Below are 19,835 nucleotides of genomic sequence, written 5' to 3' on the forward strand. Positions count from 1 at the left end.
TGTTTTTACAAGTGCTGAGTCATTTTGTTTTAAAATTCTTATCCAGTACTTTATCATGTTTATTTTTCGAAAGACTGATAAGGGGATTCTTCCAACTTCTCCATAAAGTGCTGCTAAATTGGTTGATTTTTTTACACCTAATATGCGTCGTAAAAATCTGGTGTGAATAGCCTCAACATCAGTGGCTTCATGTATACCCCTATTTCTGATCCAAAATTGAGAATTGAAGAAACGAGTATGTCAAATAATTTACATTTTTGATTTATTGGTAATTCTACATTATTGAAAATGCAGAATAGGTTATATAGCGCAAAAGATGCGTGTTGAGCGATACATTTCTGAGTGCGATACCAGTTACCATTTTTGAAGAATGTCATACCTAGATATTTAAAAGAGGTCACTGTTTCTATCACATTACCGTAGATCATGAAATTGTGAGAAGTGTGCCTTCCTTTTTCAAAAATCATTGCTTTTGTCTTTGATGTGTTAATTTTCAAACCCCACAAATTACAGTAATTTTCAACATCAGTTAGCATAGACTGTAATGTTTCTGGCGATTTGGCAAAAATTACCTGATCGTCGGCATATAAGAGAATGAACAGTTTTAACTCGTTTATGGAAAAAATGTTGTCTAAATCTGTGTTTATATTGTCTATAATATCATTAACGAAGAGCATGAAGAGTAAAGGGGAACTGGGATCCCCCTGCTTCAAGCCGATATCTGACCTGAAGAATTCGGACGTATTTGATTTGTATCTTACGCAAGACTTCACTGTCGTGTACATAGACTTAATAGCTTTAACCATTTTACAGCTTACATTTTCTAAAAGAAGTTTTTGCCACAGAAATGTTCTATCAATTTTATCAAAGCATTTTTCATAATCTATGAACACGCAGTACAGTCTTGCTCCAGAATTTAAGACCTTAGCTATTAAATTAGTGCAAAATAAATATACAGTCAATGATTGATTTTCCCTTTTGAAATCCGAATTGATTTTTCGTTATCTTTTCGTACTTTTCAGTCCATTTCGTTAATCGGTTCAGTAATAGTTGAGAATAAATTTTCGCTAGGACATTGATCAAAGTAATTCCTCGATAATTCTTTGCATCATTTACATCGCCTTTCTTAAAAATTGGAGTTATTATCCCTTCACCCCACGAACGCGGATATTCTCCTGAATTAAATATTCTATTATACAAAGTAAGTAAAAATGGCGAGATAATATCATACGTTGATTTGATGATTTCAGAGTTCAAGTTATCGATACCAGGCGTTTTATTATTCTTTTGAGAGAAGACTGCTCCGCGGAGTTCTGTGTCGGTAAAGTTTAAGTCTAACTCTTCATCAGTTCTATGTTGGGAAAAGTCTGGGTCCGTTTGGTTATTCGCTTGCGATTCTCCGAATAACAAAGGTGCTAGTTTATGTTGAGTGAGATAATAGGGCTTTAAGAAACATGCTTCCAGCTGAATATCTAAAATTCATGTTTTAAAGTATAGAGCAATTGATATTAGAGTTCAAAAACGATAAACCAGTATTGTTTAAGTAAATTGTTATGTGTATAAAAGTAACTAAATTAAATTCCTTCTAATATATCTAACAGTTCAATAGCGTGAATAATACTTTTGAGAGTCCTGTACATATTTCATTGATTAACTTAGTTGAACGTGTTTTTAGATTACAGCTTTCAAAGAAGCACGGTATCGTATTCATATTTTTTATTGTAATTACCACCTAATGAAGGCATAATCAAATTTCGAAAAATCTGAAAAAAAAATAAGGTGTCGTGTTGCAACCTTTAGTTTAGTTAAGTAACTAAATGGCTCTTTACCTATTAAAGGTGGTCAATCACATTTAATCAACATTTAATGACATTTTTTACTTTTTGTATATTCTGGTAGAGAATTATTTAAGGAACAAAAAGACCGATTACATAGAGTTAGATTGCTATTTGAAATGTATATTTTATTATTTTTATAAAATTGTGTAATTACTCCCCTTTAATATGAAAGTATATAAAAAGCTGGGTATTTCTTTTTATTTCGATACAATGTCTAGTTTTACATTTGCATTTGATAGATATATCAACTATTGAACAATCTGAACCAAAATGCCAAAGTTTTAAAGCTGTGTGTAGCTTCTGAATTCATTTATTTCCAATCTATCTTGGATGCGCAACCAAGATAGGCAAAGGGAGGTAATAATAATTTTTCAAACTTGCGTTTCTAATGAATTCCATCTAAATACATAATTTTTAATGCAAATATTTTACAAATATATTACAATATGACTAATATTTATACATTTCCTTAGGCAAAGTATGTTTATCAAATTTATACTTATGATAAAATAACTCTATCTTGGTTGGGCAACCAGGATAGGAAAATGAAATTTTAAAAATACCTCCAGTGAAAATCTAATTTGTATTAAGTGTTAAGTGAACATAAATGAGTGTAAATGATCAGATGCTAAAGTTTCGAACAAATCCGTTACATGGCTAAAGTCTGATTATCCACCTTTAACGTATTTGAATTACCACATGTAAGACTTTCTCGAGTACTATTTATCAGTTTTTCGGCCTTTATCGGTAAAACGTAAAGGAAAATGTGTTGAAATATAAAAGAAACACAGAAAACAGGTTCAAATATATTTTTAAGCTTTCATTTGCATACGTAATATTATATGTTATTCACTTTTATGGCACGTAATTGATGGGGGTATTTTTGGGTAACCCAGATTGTATCGTAAGTTCGATCCCCGCTTCAGAACTAACATGTCATCGAGATAAGTTATGTGTCTGGCTTTGTTAGACCTGGCACGCTAAAGAACATTTCGAGAATCTTATGTAAATTGCACTTCTCATTAGAAATCATCAACAGTTCTGGAGGAGTCTCCCATATGGGTAACCAAGTTCTGGAGGAGTCTCCCATATCGGTAACCAGTGTCACTTATAAATGATTAAGCTTGCACAAATGCATACATTTACATTCTTAAGCGAATACAACAAGTGCCTTTGGAAACTGAAATAGTGTATATAAATTTCATTTGAAGACATATTAGACGGTAAGCTGAATGTTGGAATTAATTTGAAACTACACTCTTATAGCATTTAGGTTGTACTAATATTTCTAGCTTAGAGGTGAGTCCATGGTCTTGGATCATCAAATGCTTTGTTGATATGAATTTCATTTTCAACTGCTCTTTCTTTCTTTTCGTCTTCCCTATATAAAGACAAAAAAATAAAATCTTACATACAAAGGAGTAAAGACATGACATCTTGTCTACAAAGAATTAAACGCATTATTTCTTCCCTTACATTGTCGATGTATTACTAAATAACCTATTTTGTTGAGCCCCTAAAGTGATATCCGACACTTTTATTTTAGGTATAACAGCCAGAATTATGAGCCTGCTGCGATTCTTGGAGGATGGAACAACTAAACTTGCAAACCTTTATCTAGAATATAATGAGTTCAACAAAAGATGCTAAAGCTGATATCATTCTATAAAGCTTAGGGAAATAACTTTTTGATAGGATGTTATGACTAAAATATCTCTCTCCGCTATATGCTGAATGCTTCTGTTGTTAAGTAATCCATGACATTAGCATTTTCCTGCTAATTTTGATACAGATTCACCTTTTGTCACATTCGCTCTCCATTCAGACTGACACACTTTCGTGCCGTCTTTGGAGAATTTGTGACAAATCTCAGCAAGTGATATTTAAGAACGAATGGTCAGAGCAAACACATTTACTAATTATCTCCGGCATAGAGGCTTTATATCTTACATGTTTGTATTTTATATTCCATTTTATCTGGTATATTGACACGTCAAAAGTCCATAAAACGTTGGGATCTTAATACATATAATTCTGAATAATTATAATCTTATTTGATTCCGTTCTCTGTAGCTTTCGAGAGATCACTGTACAATTCCTAACTGTAAAATATGTATTCTATGCTCGAACTGAGAACTCACCGTCCAAATTGTATGCCTTGTTCGATTGTTTCCGGCAAATTACGATTCAACGTCTCAGGAAGGTGAAGTGCTAAAAGACCCGCAATGATTGACAGAGTGCCAAAAACAATCTGCGGCAGTGCTTTCCCTAAACTTCCACTAACAAGACGATCCTGAAATACAGGTTTAACAAATTAAAAGTAAATAAGAAAGTTATTTTACTTTTAGTCAGTTAGCTATTTTAAGAAAAATTACCCTTATGTGTGTGCAAGAAAGAATAGTCATTAAATGTTCACTGCGCATTAACTCAAAGTATTATGTTAAGACATGTATGTTTTTCTTGTGTAGTGGTATCCGCTCATAGTAACAACGAACATTTTTATCAGGATTTTGATAAATATTTTTTCATCATTTGATACTAGAGTATAGTTATCGAAATGGTTTTGAGTACATTGCAGGGATCATGGTCTTTGAGCCCCTTTAGTAGCCCATGAAAGCACAGAGTCCTTGGTAATATACTAACTAAGAATATGCTATACTTACCTTACACATAGATAAATAAAATATTATGTGATGCTAAGGATTTGGAAGTCACCGCATGAGATTTTCACCACTTTTACTAGATTTCAAGAGTTATGAGAGGAGCAAAACGTAAACAATCAATAAGCAAAACATACAAACCAGGTCGGCAATGTATGGAGCTGTCATGCCCCCAACACGTGCCATACAGGAGCTCGAACCCATTCCTGCGTTCCGCACTACTGTTGGATACAGTTCGGCCGAGTACACATACACCATTGAGAAAGCGGCAGACGCACCAATCTTTCCAAGCATAGCTAGCACTGTTGTTGCAACACTGTATTCTTGTAAAAAAGTGGAATAGACCGTTGTAAAACATTATTATTTAATAACGCTTCAGCATTTGTCCATTTTAATTATTAGCTATTATCTGGTCAACTCAGAATCCTGCTTTCAAACCAAATCAAAATCACGATTACCTATTTCAATGCACCAGTACTAGACCTGGAGTAGAACGTGATTCTGAAATTTACTTAACACGTGACCTAATAAAATTTCATACAAAGAAGATAGCTATTTGTCAAAATATAAACGTTTGTCTGGTACCTTCTCCGCCATAGATAATGGTAAACACTGTTCCTAGGCAACCGAGCCCTCCAATTATCATACTCCCAACTAGCAAAGGTTTTCTTCCGGTCCTGTCAAGAAGGACAAGGGCTATTGTTGTAGCCGGAAAGTCCATTAGGGCTTGCAGGAAGAAATTCAGGTACATGCTTCCTCCCAGATCCCCACTGTTCAAAGCTAGGCCATAATACGCTAAGCACACCACAAACCTGAAAAAAAATTTCATTGAATGTTTGTTAGGTTTTCCACAAAACAAATGAATGAAACTCTGAGTAATGCATTATATACTATAGCCCTGAATGATAATATTTTATTTTCAGTGTTGTGGTTCGGACAACATTATGGATACTTTTAAGACAAAATTTCACTATAACTGTTAGGAAAGCATTTCAGAACTAATGATAGGAAAGAATTTTACAACTTTTGTTAGGAAAGAATGTTATCATAATTCTTCCTAAACATTTCTCAGTAATGAAAGCGTTTTATAATAACTGTTTCGATTTATAATTACTGTCAGGACATCATTTTATAATACCTGTTTGGACATTCTAGAATTACTGATAAGATTACTATTTAAACATTATTTTAATGATTTCTTTTTAGACTTCAAATTATAATTACTGTTTAGACAGCATTTCGAGATTACTTATAGGACAACATTTTATATTTACTGATTGGACAACAATCTGTGTTTACAAAAAGATTACTGTTAAGACATCAGTTCTTGATTACACCTAAAACAACATTTTGTAATTACTATTTGGATACCATTTCGAAACTATTGTAAGCTCATTTTTATAATTACTCTTTGGACATCATTTTATTATAACTGTGTCCATAGCAATTCATTATTACTGATTGTATATCATTTTAAGTTATTGTTTTAACAACATTTTAGAATAAGTATAAGGACATCTTTCTATAATGGCTGTTTAGATATATGTTAGGAAAATAGTTAATAAGTACATATATACGTACTTAGGAAAGAATGTAATGTTTACTATTAAGACAGCATTTTACAATCTTCTTTTAGGACATCATTTTACATAGGACAGCATTTTATGATTACTACATTGGCATTATTTATGACTACTGTTAGGAAAGCATTTTATAATTACTGTTTGGCCAGTTGTCGTTTATGTTAAACGTAACACCGACGGTATCAAGGTCATATTGCGACTTTCCAGATTTTGATGGTGAAGGAAGTTCCCAGGTGGCCTTCTGGGCATTAGTACATCACCGACGAGCACCTAGATAGAACCATCGACCTTCCGTAAGCCAGTCAAATGACTTCTTCTCATGAAAGAAAGAATTCGAACTTACACTGGAGAAAGGCAGGTGAATCAAATCAGCGACCATAACCGACCAGCCATGGAGATCTCCTATTTGGAGAGCATTTATCATTACTTTTAGAATGTTATTTTATGATTACTTTGAGGACTGCAATTCATGGGGACAACAGTTTATAATTAATTTAAGGAAGTTATTTCATACTTACTGTTAGTTAAGCATGTTGTTATGCTGTAATAAAAGCATTTATAAGAACTGTTTTGGAAACATTTTATAATTACTATTATTATAATAACTATTACAAGTACTAAAATAAACATTTCTTAACAACTGTATGCATGGAAAGCACTTTATATTCACTGTACGGACATCCTTTTATAATTACTTTTAGGAAATTTTTATGACCAGTATGTTTAGTTACATTAGGTCAGCTTTTTACTATTTGTGTTAGGACGTTTTCATAATTATTGTTAGGGCATTATCTCTTTTTTACTACCAGTATTTAACAATTACTGTTCGAAAGCATTTTGTAATGCATGCTAGGATTAATGTTACATTTTGTATATAGACGTACTGCATTTAAAAATGAAAGAAATCCTTTACTTTACAAATGAGGAACAAGGAGACTTAAGCAGTTAGTTTACTTGTCAGATCGTATATTATTAACAAACTATTACGATAAGAGATAATGGCCTGATCTGAATGTTCGTAGTGCATACTAACACTGGAATTTCAATTTGTATTGCTTTGCTATAAAACATAGTAGTCTTGAAATCAGGTTTGATATTTACCAGTTAAAGAAGATGATCAATGTACGGATACACAATACCCTAGATGTAAAGAGGTGCCATATCTTCCCCTGGTAAGGTTCCGGTGCGGTTTGAAACACTTTATCAAAAAATTTCTCAGGTAAAATGACCTTGTCCCATTTTGCAGCTTTGCGAATGATTGCCTTTGACTCCTCGAGTCTGCCTTGGCTAAACAACCATCTTGGTGACTCCGGAAAGATACTGAAAACAGTAAAACATCATAAGATAATTTTTTGACTTGCTGCTAAATAAGGAACACTTTTGGCTACTTAACTGTACATTTCAATTGCAATATTTTGCTTTGACATTTTTTAGAAAAAACTTTTAAATTGTACGGTGTCTTGGAACTGCCACCAGACTCCCCAGCTTGTAATTATATCATCAATGAGAATATATTGGTGGAATTCTAATTCTGAAGTTGAAGTTCAAAGATCAGCTTTAATGTTCCGAACACTACATAAATGACTAATGACTTCACTTACAACCAGAAAACCTGGAAGAGAATGCCTGGCGCCGCACAAACGATCTGTAATGTGCTCCAGTCTCGAATTCCATATCCAAGTCCGGCCAAAATCAAATTTCCCACCATCCAATAATAGCCACCAACAAGACCAGGATAACGTCTCTTAGACGGTCCAACAAATTCCATTCCTAGCAAAGAAAATAAGTAACCATTATTACGAACTTAGGTTTGGTAACTAAAATTAATATCGCTCTCGAAATTGTACTGTGTACAGGAGTTTGCCAATACTGGTGTACAGGACTTTAATGACATACATCACTATTCTGTTGAATAAAGTGTGAGGAAAAACCTCTGTACAAAATTGGGGGTAAATACAGAATTGCACATGGCAGTTGCCATGTGTGTTACTGAATCAATAACTATATACCTTTTCCCTTTTACATATTCTTTTATGTATTCAAAGACTCTTCAATTGGACCTAATTATTTTTGGAATTTGCTGAAAATATCTGTTAAGAAGCTGTCACATAAGGTGTGTGAATTTGAGCGAGACACTCTGCTGATCTGGAACTATATTCCAAACCTAACATTTTATCATTCTGAGCCGTAATTAAAGATAACGGAAATGCGATATTTATTTTATTTTATTTATTTTGTTGGGTTTAACGTCGCACCGACACAATTTAAGGTCATATGGCGACTTTCCAGCTTTATTGGTGGAGGAAGACCCCAGGTGCCCCTCCGTGCACTATTTCATCACGAGCGGGCACCCGGGTAGAACCACCGACCTTCCGTAAGCCAGCTGGATGGCTTCCTCACCTGAAGAATTCTACACCCCAAATGAGGTTTCGAACCCACACCGATGAGAGGCAAATGGTTTGAAGTCAGCGACTCTAACCACTCGGCCACGGAGGCCCGAAATGCGATATTAACGTCTCCAATGATTATATTATGATATGACATGCAACTTTGGATATCCTGTCAAGATCTTTTTTGTGAAAAAAGGTTTTATCCTTTAGATACTGTAGATACTGTAAGAGAAGCTTAAAACTATTGGATATAATAAGGTCTTTAATATGTCAAAAGGCAAGAAATTGATAATTTTGCATAGTGCATGTATGTCATGAAAAATATATGCAGTTCGTTTGATAACAATGTATTTCTGTTACTTATGTCAAGATCCATGAAAGTGTTTACAACATTTAGATGAAAGAAATATACAGCATGTCATAAGCTTACAACGAAACATAACTCTTAATTTCATTTGATGTACGTACGACATACTAAAAAATGAGAGATTACTTCCTGTAAGAAGATGTTATAAAAACCTTATAAACTCTTGTCTTTCAAACTATACCATATACTGCATTTTGTAAATGTTTTCTAACTAAGGCAAAGTATATTTGTCCTGACAGGTGTTACTCGTAATGCATCCAATAGATAACATCGTTTCACTTTTCTAAAGGCTTTTATTATTATCAAAATACATTTATGTCTAAAAAAATATAAGTCCATCTAATGTTCATCTAATTGTGGTACATTTCTGTTACTTCGGTCCAAATCCGCCGAAACCTGCACGCGATCTCATCTGGTCAATAATTGCTGGTGGAAAGGTTTAGATATCGAATGCATACCAACTGTTCTGTACATTTCATAACAAATGAACGATAAAAATAGATCCCGAAAATGTATTACAAATAAACAAATCTAATACGCAGACAGACAAACGAATAAAATTGGCGTTTTACCATTAAAAGTAAAATAAACGAAATGTAAGACACATAATATTATGGTGTCGTACTGTGCGTTTTTATTACTGAATAATCTCATCCGATATTTATGATAATAAACAATGCAAAAGGAATACAATGTTCATTATTTTTAATGTTTTGTAAACTTATTATATGCGTAGTAAGAAGAACTGAGGGTAAATAATGCTACCAATTTGGTAGATGTTTTCATCGATAACTGGCTTCTAGTTAAAAACAAACGTATTACATACCCATGACAAAGGAAGGCATGAAATTTCCCACGGAGAAAAATCCAACACAAAACGTCAGGAAAACATACACAACGTAGCTGGGTGTCCAGGCAATACCCATTGCCGCCATGAAGTAGAATATTGAAGACAAACATAGTGTTGGTTTTCGACCGAATCTGATCATTTAAAACATGTATACCAGAATAAAGGGATTAAAGGAAGACAAAAGGTATAGAAATAAAATTAGAAAAGATATTTATAAAGTAAGACATTAATCACGACATAAAATTGTCATTCATTTTTAATTCTTAAACTTGTTTTCCGTTCGATAAAACAGTTAAAAAATAAACCTTCATACATTATTATACATATATAAATATATCTGTGTCGGGTTTTCTACAACTAACATTAATCTCATTGAAGAACCTCGATTAATATAGCATGCGCAAACCTCTCTAGTTATGCCTCGACCATGATGTATATATTATATTCTAACACGACCAGCTAATAACCTACATACTTGTAGGCCTAGAGTAAAATCTATCTCGGGTTATTCTGCAGTAAGCCGACCTTGAACTATGCTGCGCGCACACCTTGTAATTTACGCTTGATGAAAACACTCATCTGATTCTCGTCTAATGTTATTTGAAGTAAGTCGTGTTAGAATCGAAATAATAAGTATCTAAATAAGGTTTATCATAGAATTATCCTCGTTTGTCGTTCTTATGCGTAGAAATATATCACTCAGGTCTTCGGCCTTAGTGATATATTCATGCGCATAGGAACTCCAACCTCGGGTTATTCTACGATATACCTAATTTTGATACATATTATATATCAAATAATGTACTCTTTTATGTCCTGTACCTGTTATAAAGTATCTAATTAGATTAAATCCACATGTTATGAACATCAATTTGTTATTCAGTGTGGTCTAAAATATGGTATGCGTTTTATTACCTATATTAAACAGTCATTAAACAGGTAAACGCTCTTAGTGTGGTGAACAGCTGACAAAACAAATGATCACTACATTCCAAAATGCATTATGAAAAAATGCAACGTTTGATTAAATCTGTTGTCAATTATTACATACAGGTGGTTTTAACAGAAACTGTCATTATTTGTTGTGTTTGTCAGATATGTCCCTTTGATACAGATTCGTATTTCGATTAGTCCGGACGTCCTAACTCTTAACTGACAAACATTAGGAATACATCTGTTTTTATTGCGAAGCAGATTTAATGAATATATACTTTAAGTTAATAAACAATTTGCATCATCTCAATGGCTGTCTCATGTATGTAAGTAACCGAATGCTTACACAAAACAAATGAAGTTCAACAATGTAAGCACATTACAAAACCAGAAGATATATAGCAACGTAAGTTAATAGATCCAATACTTAAGTTCAATACTTAAGATATGTACTTCTTGTTTATATATATATGCATGTTGTTTCTTCCCACCAAATTCATCTTAAACATGCATTTTATCTATGGTAATAAAAAAACACATTTTATCTAGCCTAAGTGGCAAATTAATATTCCCCATATCAATACAAAAACATAATATAATAAAATGTTTTGTTTAAAAATATAAAATGTAATTCATTAAAATTATTTCACATTTTGTTAATTACATTTAGCTGTAAAATGAACTGTTTCATACTCGAATTTGAATGCTATAATATACATGTACTTGAACATATGTCGGAGCCTCCGTTGAGAAGGTAATTAATGTCGCTGACTTATCTTTTAAAAGTTTACGTCCTTAGTGCAGCGATGTTCTCGATGCAGTTATGTCTATTTTCAAGTGACTGCAGCTCAGTCATGAAATTAGTTGACAAATGCGACAACTTTCTGTAATTTGTCACATTAAGTATGGCAAGGTCAATGTTTGATGAAAACTTGCAATGTCGATAGTTTCAAGTTATTTCTGTCTCAATTTGAAATGTACCAAAGTTATTGTAAGATTATATAACCAGTAGTTTCTTGTATTATATGAACAATACATAGAAAAATGACATGTGTTACCGTACATGTTGCAAATTGCGTATTTTTGTTTGAACAGATTCAGATGAGGTTAAAAAGGTCATGTATAGAGAATACCATTACAAACTAAATGGCAAGGTCATGTACTAAAATTATGAAACACGATATTTCGAACGAACGTATGTCTTTGTTTGTAATAAACACTGGTAAATCTATTCATAAGGTTTGTTATTCAAGCCCGCAGCTGTTTTGATTTTTGTCTTACTATTTGCATAAATTGTTTCCAGAAGATATATATTTACTAGCAAGGGGCATGTGAAAGATCACTTTGTGAATATCTACAAATCTTAAAATTTAATCAAAGTAGTCAAAGTTTTGTGAAACCGTTCAATCTAAAACTCAAATGTTGGTTTCTCTGTATAACTGCATGCAATTATTTTAGTTTATTAATCACTTGTATATGAAATAGGGCAACATTACAGATACAAAACATATTCCATGTAAAAAGGGCAGAAACAGACACATATGTTATAAAGAGGTAGTCACATATAATTAAACGCAGTTATACTTAAGATAACAATGGATTTACATAAACTTTAATTAAAATATCAATTTCTATATTTTGAGTTACCTATCTGAAAAGATTCCAGTCAAGAATGAACCAGCCAAGAGTCCCCCAAAGAACACCATCTGAGCATTGGACTTGAGAATTGCTTGATCACACACCATGTTCAGCTGTAACAGTAAATGAATCGTAATATTATCGTTGTACAACTTTTAAATGAAAACATTACTGTTATAATCGCTTAGGGTAATACATTCGTTTGTTTGTTTGTTTAATTTAAGGTTTTCGATTCGACAGTATTTCAGTTTAATTAGAGTAATACATGTCAAATTTGTTGTACACCTGTCTTGATAACATTTTTGTCATTTTCTAACCCGTCAAGTCCTTTCGTATTCTGTTGAGAAATTAACGCTACTTCAAACAAAATAAATAACAAACTACTGAAAAAGAAAGAAACGATAAGCAAGAATAAACGGGACGAAGAATCACCACGCTAAATAAGGAAGACACACAAAACACTGCTCGAAATTGCAGAGAGAGAAGATGAGAAAATGCATGGAAAAACAAAATGGATTAGATATGCCTAATAAGCAAAACGAATAAAAGACACTCGAAATAAAGAAAAAATAAGCACAAAATACCAAAATGACAAATCTAGAAACAGTTGAGAAATGCTAGCAAATTTAAGAACAAACGAACAATACAAAAAGGCAAATTACTAGTAATAATAAGGTTCCCAAATACGATAGTTTGTCCATTTATTAAGGTAGTTCAGCAAGTTTGATAAACCGGAAACCATGAAGTTTATTCTTATGTTTATTTATAAAACCGGCAGCATTACTTTCTTTCCAAAGCAGTTATATTTACAAATGAAATAATACTTGAAATTTTAATACTGATCTTTTAAGTTACAATAGCTAGCACAAAGACTTTTATTATTTTTACTTTTTAAAAAATAAAAATCCTTTTTTTCAGGTGCGAATATCACAAAGAGCAACAGAAAGGTAAAAGGTAAAGGTAAATTTTATTTACCGTCGCTTTGTGAAACAATTAACATAAGCTCTGTAGAGCTTTTGAGCGACCCTATTTTAAGAACAGTTAAAACCAATTATACCTTACCCCCAGCAATTTGCTGGTACCCATTTACAGCTGGGTCGACTGAGGCAATCGTGATAAAGTGCCTTGCCCAAGGACACACCGCAATGGGAGTTGCCAGGATTCGAACCAGGGGCCTTCACCTCCGTAGGAAAGCGTCTTAGCCCCCTCGACCACTGCGTCCACGCAGAAGGTCACTCATGAAGCAAGAATCACTGCGGATGCCCTTATGGGATTTCATTCAGATTTTCTATATATTGAAAGGGTTGACTCTGTTCCGTCCATTCGCCAATATATGACTATTGGAAGTCGTACGAGGCATGTGGCTGGATAGAATTCCACCGAATTAGAGCCGTGCTAAGTTTAAGACTAGACAACTTTAAATTTTTGCTCTAATCCTAACTCTTCTAAAATGGAAACTATATTTGCAAAACAATTGTAAGTGATTGTATGACAAGTAAAAATGAATAAAATTTTAAATATAGCTAAGTAATACCTTAAATGTAAGATCAGACATCGACACAAGAAAGTGGTCCTGTTGGCCAAAAGGAAGATTTAAAACGCTTGATAAGTAAGCGAGTTGCAACAAAATCCGTGATAAACTTTTAAACTGGGATAAAACCTACTAAGAAAATTTGCAAGAGGTCAATATTTTTAATAACCTTATCAAAACCTCAAGCTCACGACCACAACGTTTTACTTGTTTCTTATGCATAGTTAAAAGATTTTAAAGTGAGGGCTGATCAAAATTAAATTCTGCTTTGTAGAAAAAGACTTTGATCCGAACGTGCAGAACTACCTTAAGAATTGTTGTTTCAATACACCTGCGGTCAACAACATGTTTATGTCAAAATGTTATATAATTTAATGCTGATTTTATAAAAAAAAATTAATGCAAATGCGGAGTAGTTGTCTTGTCATTTATATCATTTTGAATACGAAATGGATCTTCATACAGAGTAAAATAAATATATCAAATCGCTCAAGCAGCAATTACAATTTACATGAGTATTCGTGCTTTTAACAATTCAGGGCTTTTTTTTGCGTTGAAACACGAATATATGTTGGACCTGTGGCTGTTTAAATAATGTCAAAATGCTAAATTTCAACCGCGAACGAGAAGAAGAAGAAGGAACTAAATTTCAGTTGCAATTGATCATTGAAACAATTGGCAATTAATTACCTTTATTAACTACAAAGCTTTCGTAAAAGAGAAATTAAAATGCAACAAGGCAGTCTGAAAGACAGCTAAATCTCCCTCCACTGCTATGGATAGTGAAAGGGTAAAACCTTTGATTTTAGCTGTGACCTTGACCTTGAACTGACACGGCTGACTCATGAATTCTGCACAACGTCTTGATGAGGTGATCATTTGACCAAAGTTTCATGAAAATCCTTCAAGGGGTTTAGGAGATACAGAGCTGAAACCTTTGACCTTCAGTTGTGACCTTGACCTTGAGTTGACATGGCTGACTCATGAGTTCTTGATGAGGTAATCATTTGACCAAAGTTTGATGAAAATCCTTCAACGGGTTAAGGAGATACAGAGTGGACACCAAATGGAAGGCTCAAACCTTCGACCCTTAGTTGTGACCTTGACCTTGAGCTGGCATGGTTGACTCATAATTTCTGCACATCGTCTTGATGAGGTAATCATTTGACCCAGGTTTTATAAAATTCCTTCAAGGGGTTTAGGAGATATAGAGTGGACACGAAATGGAAGGCTCAAACCTTTGACCTTCAGTTGTGACCTTGACCTTGAGCTGACATGGCTGACTCATAAGTTCCGCACATCGCCTTGATGAGGTGATCGTTTGACCCAAGTTTGATGAAAATCCTTCAAGGGGTTTAGGAGATATAGATCTGACACAAAATGGAAGGTTCAAACCTTTGACCCTAAGTTGTGACCTTTACCTTGAGCCGGCATGACTGACTCATGAGTTCTGCACATCATCTTGATGAGGTGATCATTTGACCCAAGTTTTATAAAATTCCTTCAAGGGGTTTAAGAGATATAGAGCGGACACAAAATGGAAGGCTCAAACCTTTGACCTTGAGTTGTGACCTTGACCTTGAGCTGGCATGGCTGACTCATGGGTTCTGCACATCGTCTTGATGAGGTGATCATTTGAGCCAAGTTTTATAAAATTCCTTAAAGGGGTTTAGAAGATATAGAGCGGACATAAAATGGCAGGCTCAAACCTTTGACCTTGAGTTGTGACCTTGACCTTGAACTGACAAGGCTGACTCATGGGTTCTGCACATCGTCTTGATGAGGTGATCCTTTGATCCAAGTTTCATGAAAATCCTTCAAGGGGTTTAGGAGATATGGACCGGACACGAATTTGTTACGGACGGAAGGACGGACGCAGACCATTCCTATAATCCCTCCGCCACGGCGGGGGATTAAAAAATGCACAAGTGAAAATATATATATTCAGATGTTATGCAAGCATACAGCAAAACAGAATAAATTCGAGCTAATTAAAATTGGTGCTTTACTTTTGCTGCCGTTTTATTACCGTTTTGCTATGACATTGAATGCGTACGAGTTCAAGTATTTAATTGAAATAATTACTATTTCGTAATGGAACTTAATGGCAACTAAACTGTTTCAAACATGTTAGCCCCAGGGTATTGTTGAATGTCTATGTTTTCACCACGGTCGCGGGCCCATTCTATTTTACAGTGTATCGATGTTAAACAGAATCTGTATAATACAAGCATTGTAACGAAAACATATTTACTAAACAGTTATGAAAGTTTGTGATAGTGGAAATAAGCTCTATACTGGATTTAACGTTGCACCGACACATTTATGTCAAGTGGTGACTTTCCAGCTTTGATGATGGAGGCCCCAGGTGCCCCTCCGTGCATTATTTCATCACGGCACATGGGGTAAAACTACCAAAGTTCCGTGTGCCAGCTGGATGGCCTCCTCACATGAAAAATTCAGGGTCCCGAGTGAGACTCGAACTCACATTGGTGAGAGGCAAGTGATTTAAAGTCAGCGACCTTAGCCACTCAGCCACGGAGACCCCATGAGAATTAAGAGCAGAAATAAGTGCTGAAATATTTTAGCTACATTACTGGGAAACCATATCAAGGTTCGAACTAGTACTTTTCAATTTTAACAGTTTGACCTCATATCATTTGTATTTCCTCTGTTCTTAATTTTATTACAATTATGAAATTATGAAGAATTAGAAACACTTACATCTGCAGCCAAAGACGACTGGAAATTAGACTTGTCATAAACCCATTTGACACACTTTTTCAGAGAAACGTGTCCATTTTCTGATACTGTTCTATAGTTGCATTGGTCATATTTGAATTTCTCTGACTTTGGTGCCAGCGGGATTGTTCTGTTTATAACGGCAAGGTGAAGGTCATTTTGAACAGCGTACGTGTCATTTTCCCATCCGGGTATAGCACATCTGCCAAATTAGAAGAAACAAAAGTAGAAAGTTGAAGTATGCATTTTGCAACAATTTTTTATCTCAATGCTGAAAAACAGACGAACGAAAACGAAAATGACGTCAAACGTATTGTGACATTTAAAAGACGAACAAGAAATAAAGTTTAACCGCCTAGATAGCCTAGTGGTAGAGCGTCCGCTTCGAGTGCTGGAGGTCGTGGGTTCGATCCCCGGCCACGTCATACCGAAGACGTGAAAATGGTACCAGTAGCTCCTTGCTTGACGCTCAGCACTAAAAGGGAAACTGGCTTCTCTTCTCTCATACCCTCGTAGCGATGGATTCCATCAGGAATGAGATGTCGAGATTGATTAACATAAGTTGTAGAACTTGCTTTACAATCGACCTAAAATAAATGATGTATAAACTAAAACAATAAAGTTCCAATTCAATATTTGCAAATGAGACTGATATAGATTATATCAATGCTAAGTATTTCATTCACCGAGAGGCATAAAAATGTCTAGTATATCAGTTTAAACAATGATTGTATTATTTAAGTATGTATCAAAGAATTTGTTTCGTCTGTTAGCAGTTCACTATTCATATTCGACAAAATCGGGCACTTTCGGATATAGATTACAAAATTTATTACACTGCTTAATTTTATACTGCCAATACTTACAGTTTAGTTCCTACATGGCAGCTGATGTTGTCAGATTTACAATTTGAAACTAGAACAATTTATTTACTATTTATTGAAGAAGGTAATTCATTTTTGACAAATTTGTATTGCCCGGGAAAATAGTCTGTAAAGGATTTTTTTTTCAAGACATTTCCCGGCTTGATATAGTCCTTTATATGTCACTGTATGTACTTTTACTACGCCATAAAGTTTCATACAGGCCATTTAGGAATTTGACATGTTACAGTTAGACAAGCGTGAGGAGGAAATACTCTAAGTCGAAGTAATTGAAAAATGGCTTAATTAAAAGGTGACCTAAATAAAATTTTCATTAAATATGTTGTCGCAAAAAAGGTTTAGGGCACTTAGTCAGTGGTATTGATATAAAATGTATTACACGGCTATACACTGTAGCATCTGTTTATAGATATTATATTATCCATTATAACCTAAATCTCATAATTTTGTAAAACCGCAGTTAATTTGCTCTTTTCTACGGAATCCTGTTTCCGCCATCGACTTTTCGACTAGACAGATACGCGAAAACTTGAAATTAAGCATTTAATTTCAACTTTTCGTGCTATAAATTTAACGCGAAAAGTCGAAATCTTGAAGTTTTTGACCCGACAATTGTCGTGCAAACGTCAACTTTTCGACCTATAATCAAGCGCGAAAAGTAGAAATTAAGAGAGCTAATGTCAACTTCTCGTGCTAAGATATTTCCTCGTAAAATTGAAAAGTCGAAGTTTGTAACGCGACAATTGTCGTGCAAATGTCAACTTATCGACTGAACTTATAGGACGAAAGGTATAAATTTAAGTCTTAACTTCTACTTTTCGTGCCAGTTCTTTGGCCGATAATTTCGCGATATTATCGCTTAAATTTCGACTTTTCGTTCTAGGGTTAGGGTAAGGGTTACTTAGTTTAGGGTTAGGGTTAGGGTTAGTTAGTTAGTCCTAGAACGAAAAGTCGAAATTTAAGCGATAACATCGAGAAAATATCGGCCAGAAAACTGGCACGAAAAGTAGAAGATAGGCCACTTAATTTCAACATTTCGCGCTAGACTATGGGTCGACAAGTTGATATTTGCCCGACAATTCTCGGGACAAAAACTTCAAGATTTATACATTTCGCGGGACATCTTTGCACGAGAAGTTGAAGTTTAGGCTTTTAAATTTCTACTTTTCGCGCTTGATTCTAGATCGAGAAGTTGACGTTTGAACGACATTGTCTTGTTAAAAACTTCAAGTTTTCGACTTTTCGCGGTAAATGTTTAGCGCGAAAAGTTGAAATTAGATGCTTAATTTCAAGTTTTCGCGTATCTGTCTAGTCGAAAAGTCGATGGCGGAAACAGGATTCCGTACTTTTCCCCTGAAAGTATATTTTAATCAAATTAAGGGTTTCATTTTTCATGTTAGAAGATAAGTAGCATATTTGATACCAAGTCTTCAAAAGATGAAAATACGTCAAAACTGAGTCTAAGACCATTACTAGACTCAGTTTCTTAAAATGTTAACTGCAAAAAAACTCATTTTTGGCTTACATATTTACTCTGTTTGAAAATAATTGCAAGCAACTAGTAGCTCTATTTCAAGAAGAAGATTGGACAAGTTTAAAGAATGTTGTTGTTTTTTAATCAGTGCAATTTTCTTAAAGTAGTCTTCTTATGGGTTTTTTAACGTTTTGTAATTTTTCTTAGTGTTTTCTTAGTTTTTTTAGTGTCTGTTAATGCTTATTACGTATGTTTCTTACTTAGCATGTGCGTGCGCATATGCTCCCTTTTCTAATTATTCAAAAGGAAAATATTACCTTTTATTAAATGTTATTCAGTCAAATAGTTAAAATTACGGTAAAATATACATAATAATTTTGAAGTGGAAATATATAAGAATATACAAAAAAAGCTTTGAAAAAAAAGACATATAGTTTGTTTGTTTTACATGTAAGAGAAATATAACACAAGAATTTTTTCATTCGCCAGTCAGGAAAATACTAAATGTAGTATTTCGATCACTGGAAAAGTATCCTTTACTTATGAACATACCTGTGATCAGGAACTCCCAGAATAAAGAACGAATTAATGAACAGGAACCCGGCATAGGTACTGGTTAAAGATCCAACAAAAACGATGTATTTCGAAAATAAACCAAATTCACCAAGTTCTTTGTATAATAGATCAAAATGCATTTTACAACGATTATTTTGACAGCTTAAAGAAATATTACTTCATTTAACACCGTTTTTGTTTTAAATGCATATTTAAACTGTTTTGCGCTGAATTTAATTAAGACAGTGAAAGGCCAAAGAAAGTAACGAACTGTTTCATCTCCGTTACTAAACCGTTGCTTGTGAAAATGTGCAATATTTAACTTTATTGTGATTTCTAAAAGGTGCATTTTATCAGTTATTCTAGCCATGAGGTTTTATTGGGGCTGTT

At 34.0% G+C, this 19,835-nt stretch overlaps 1 protein-coding gene across 1 annotated transcript; it reads right to left on the reverse strand.

Annotated features, from left to right (window-relative positions):
• Nucleotides 1–2,631: 2,631 nt before the first annotated feature.
• On the reverse strand, nucleotides 2,632–19,684 carry LOC123541990 (organic cation transporter protein-like). The gene is made up of 10 exons (XM_045327619.2): nucleotides 19,443–19,684; nucleotides 16,515–16,734; nucleotides 12,269–12,372; nucleotides 9,665–9,819; nucleotides 7,683–7,851; nucleotides 7,183–7,401; nucleotides 5,084–5,310; nucleotides 4,640–4,821; nucleotides 3,980–4,131; nucleotides 2,632–3,219 (listed from the first exon to the last, which is right to left on the reverse strand). The coding sequence occupies exons 1-10, from the start codon at nucleotides 19,583–19,585 to the stop codon at nucleotides 3,132–3,134; spliced, it is 1,659 nt and encodes a 552-aa protein (XP_045183554.2). The 5' UTR covers nucleotides 19,586–19,684; the 3' UTR covers nucleotides 2,632–3,131.
• Nucleotides 19,685–19,835: the final 151 nt, after the last annotated feature.

This window comes from Mercenaria mercenaria, chromosome 1 (assembly GCF_021730395.1).
Source record: "Mercenaria mercenaria strain notata chromosome 1, MADL_Memer_1, whole genome shotgun sequence".
Taxonomy (NCBI): Eukaryota; Metazoa; Mollusca; class Bivalvia; order Venerida; family Veneridae; genus Mercenaria; species Mercenaria mercenaria.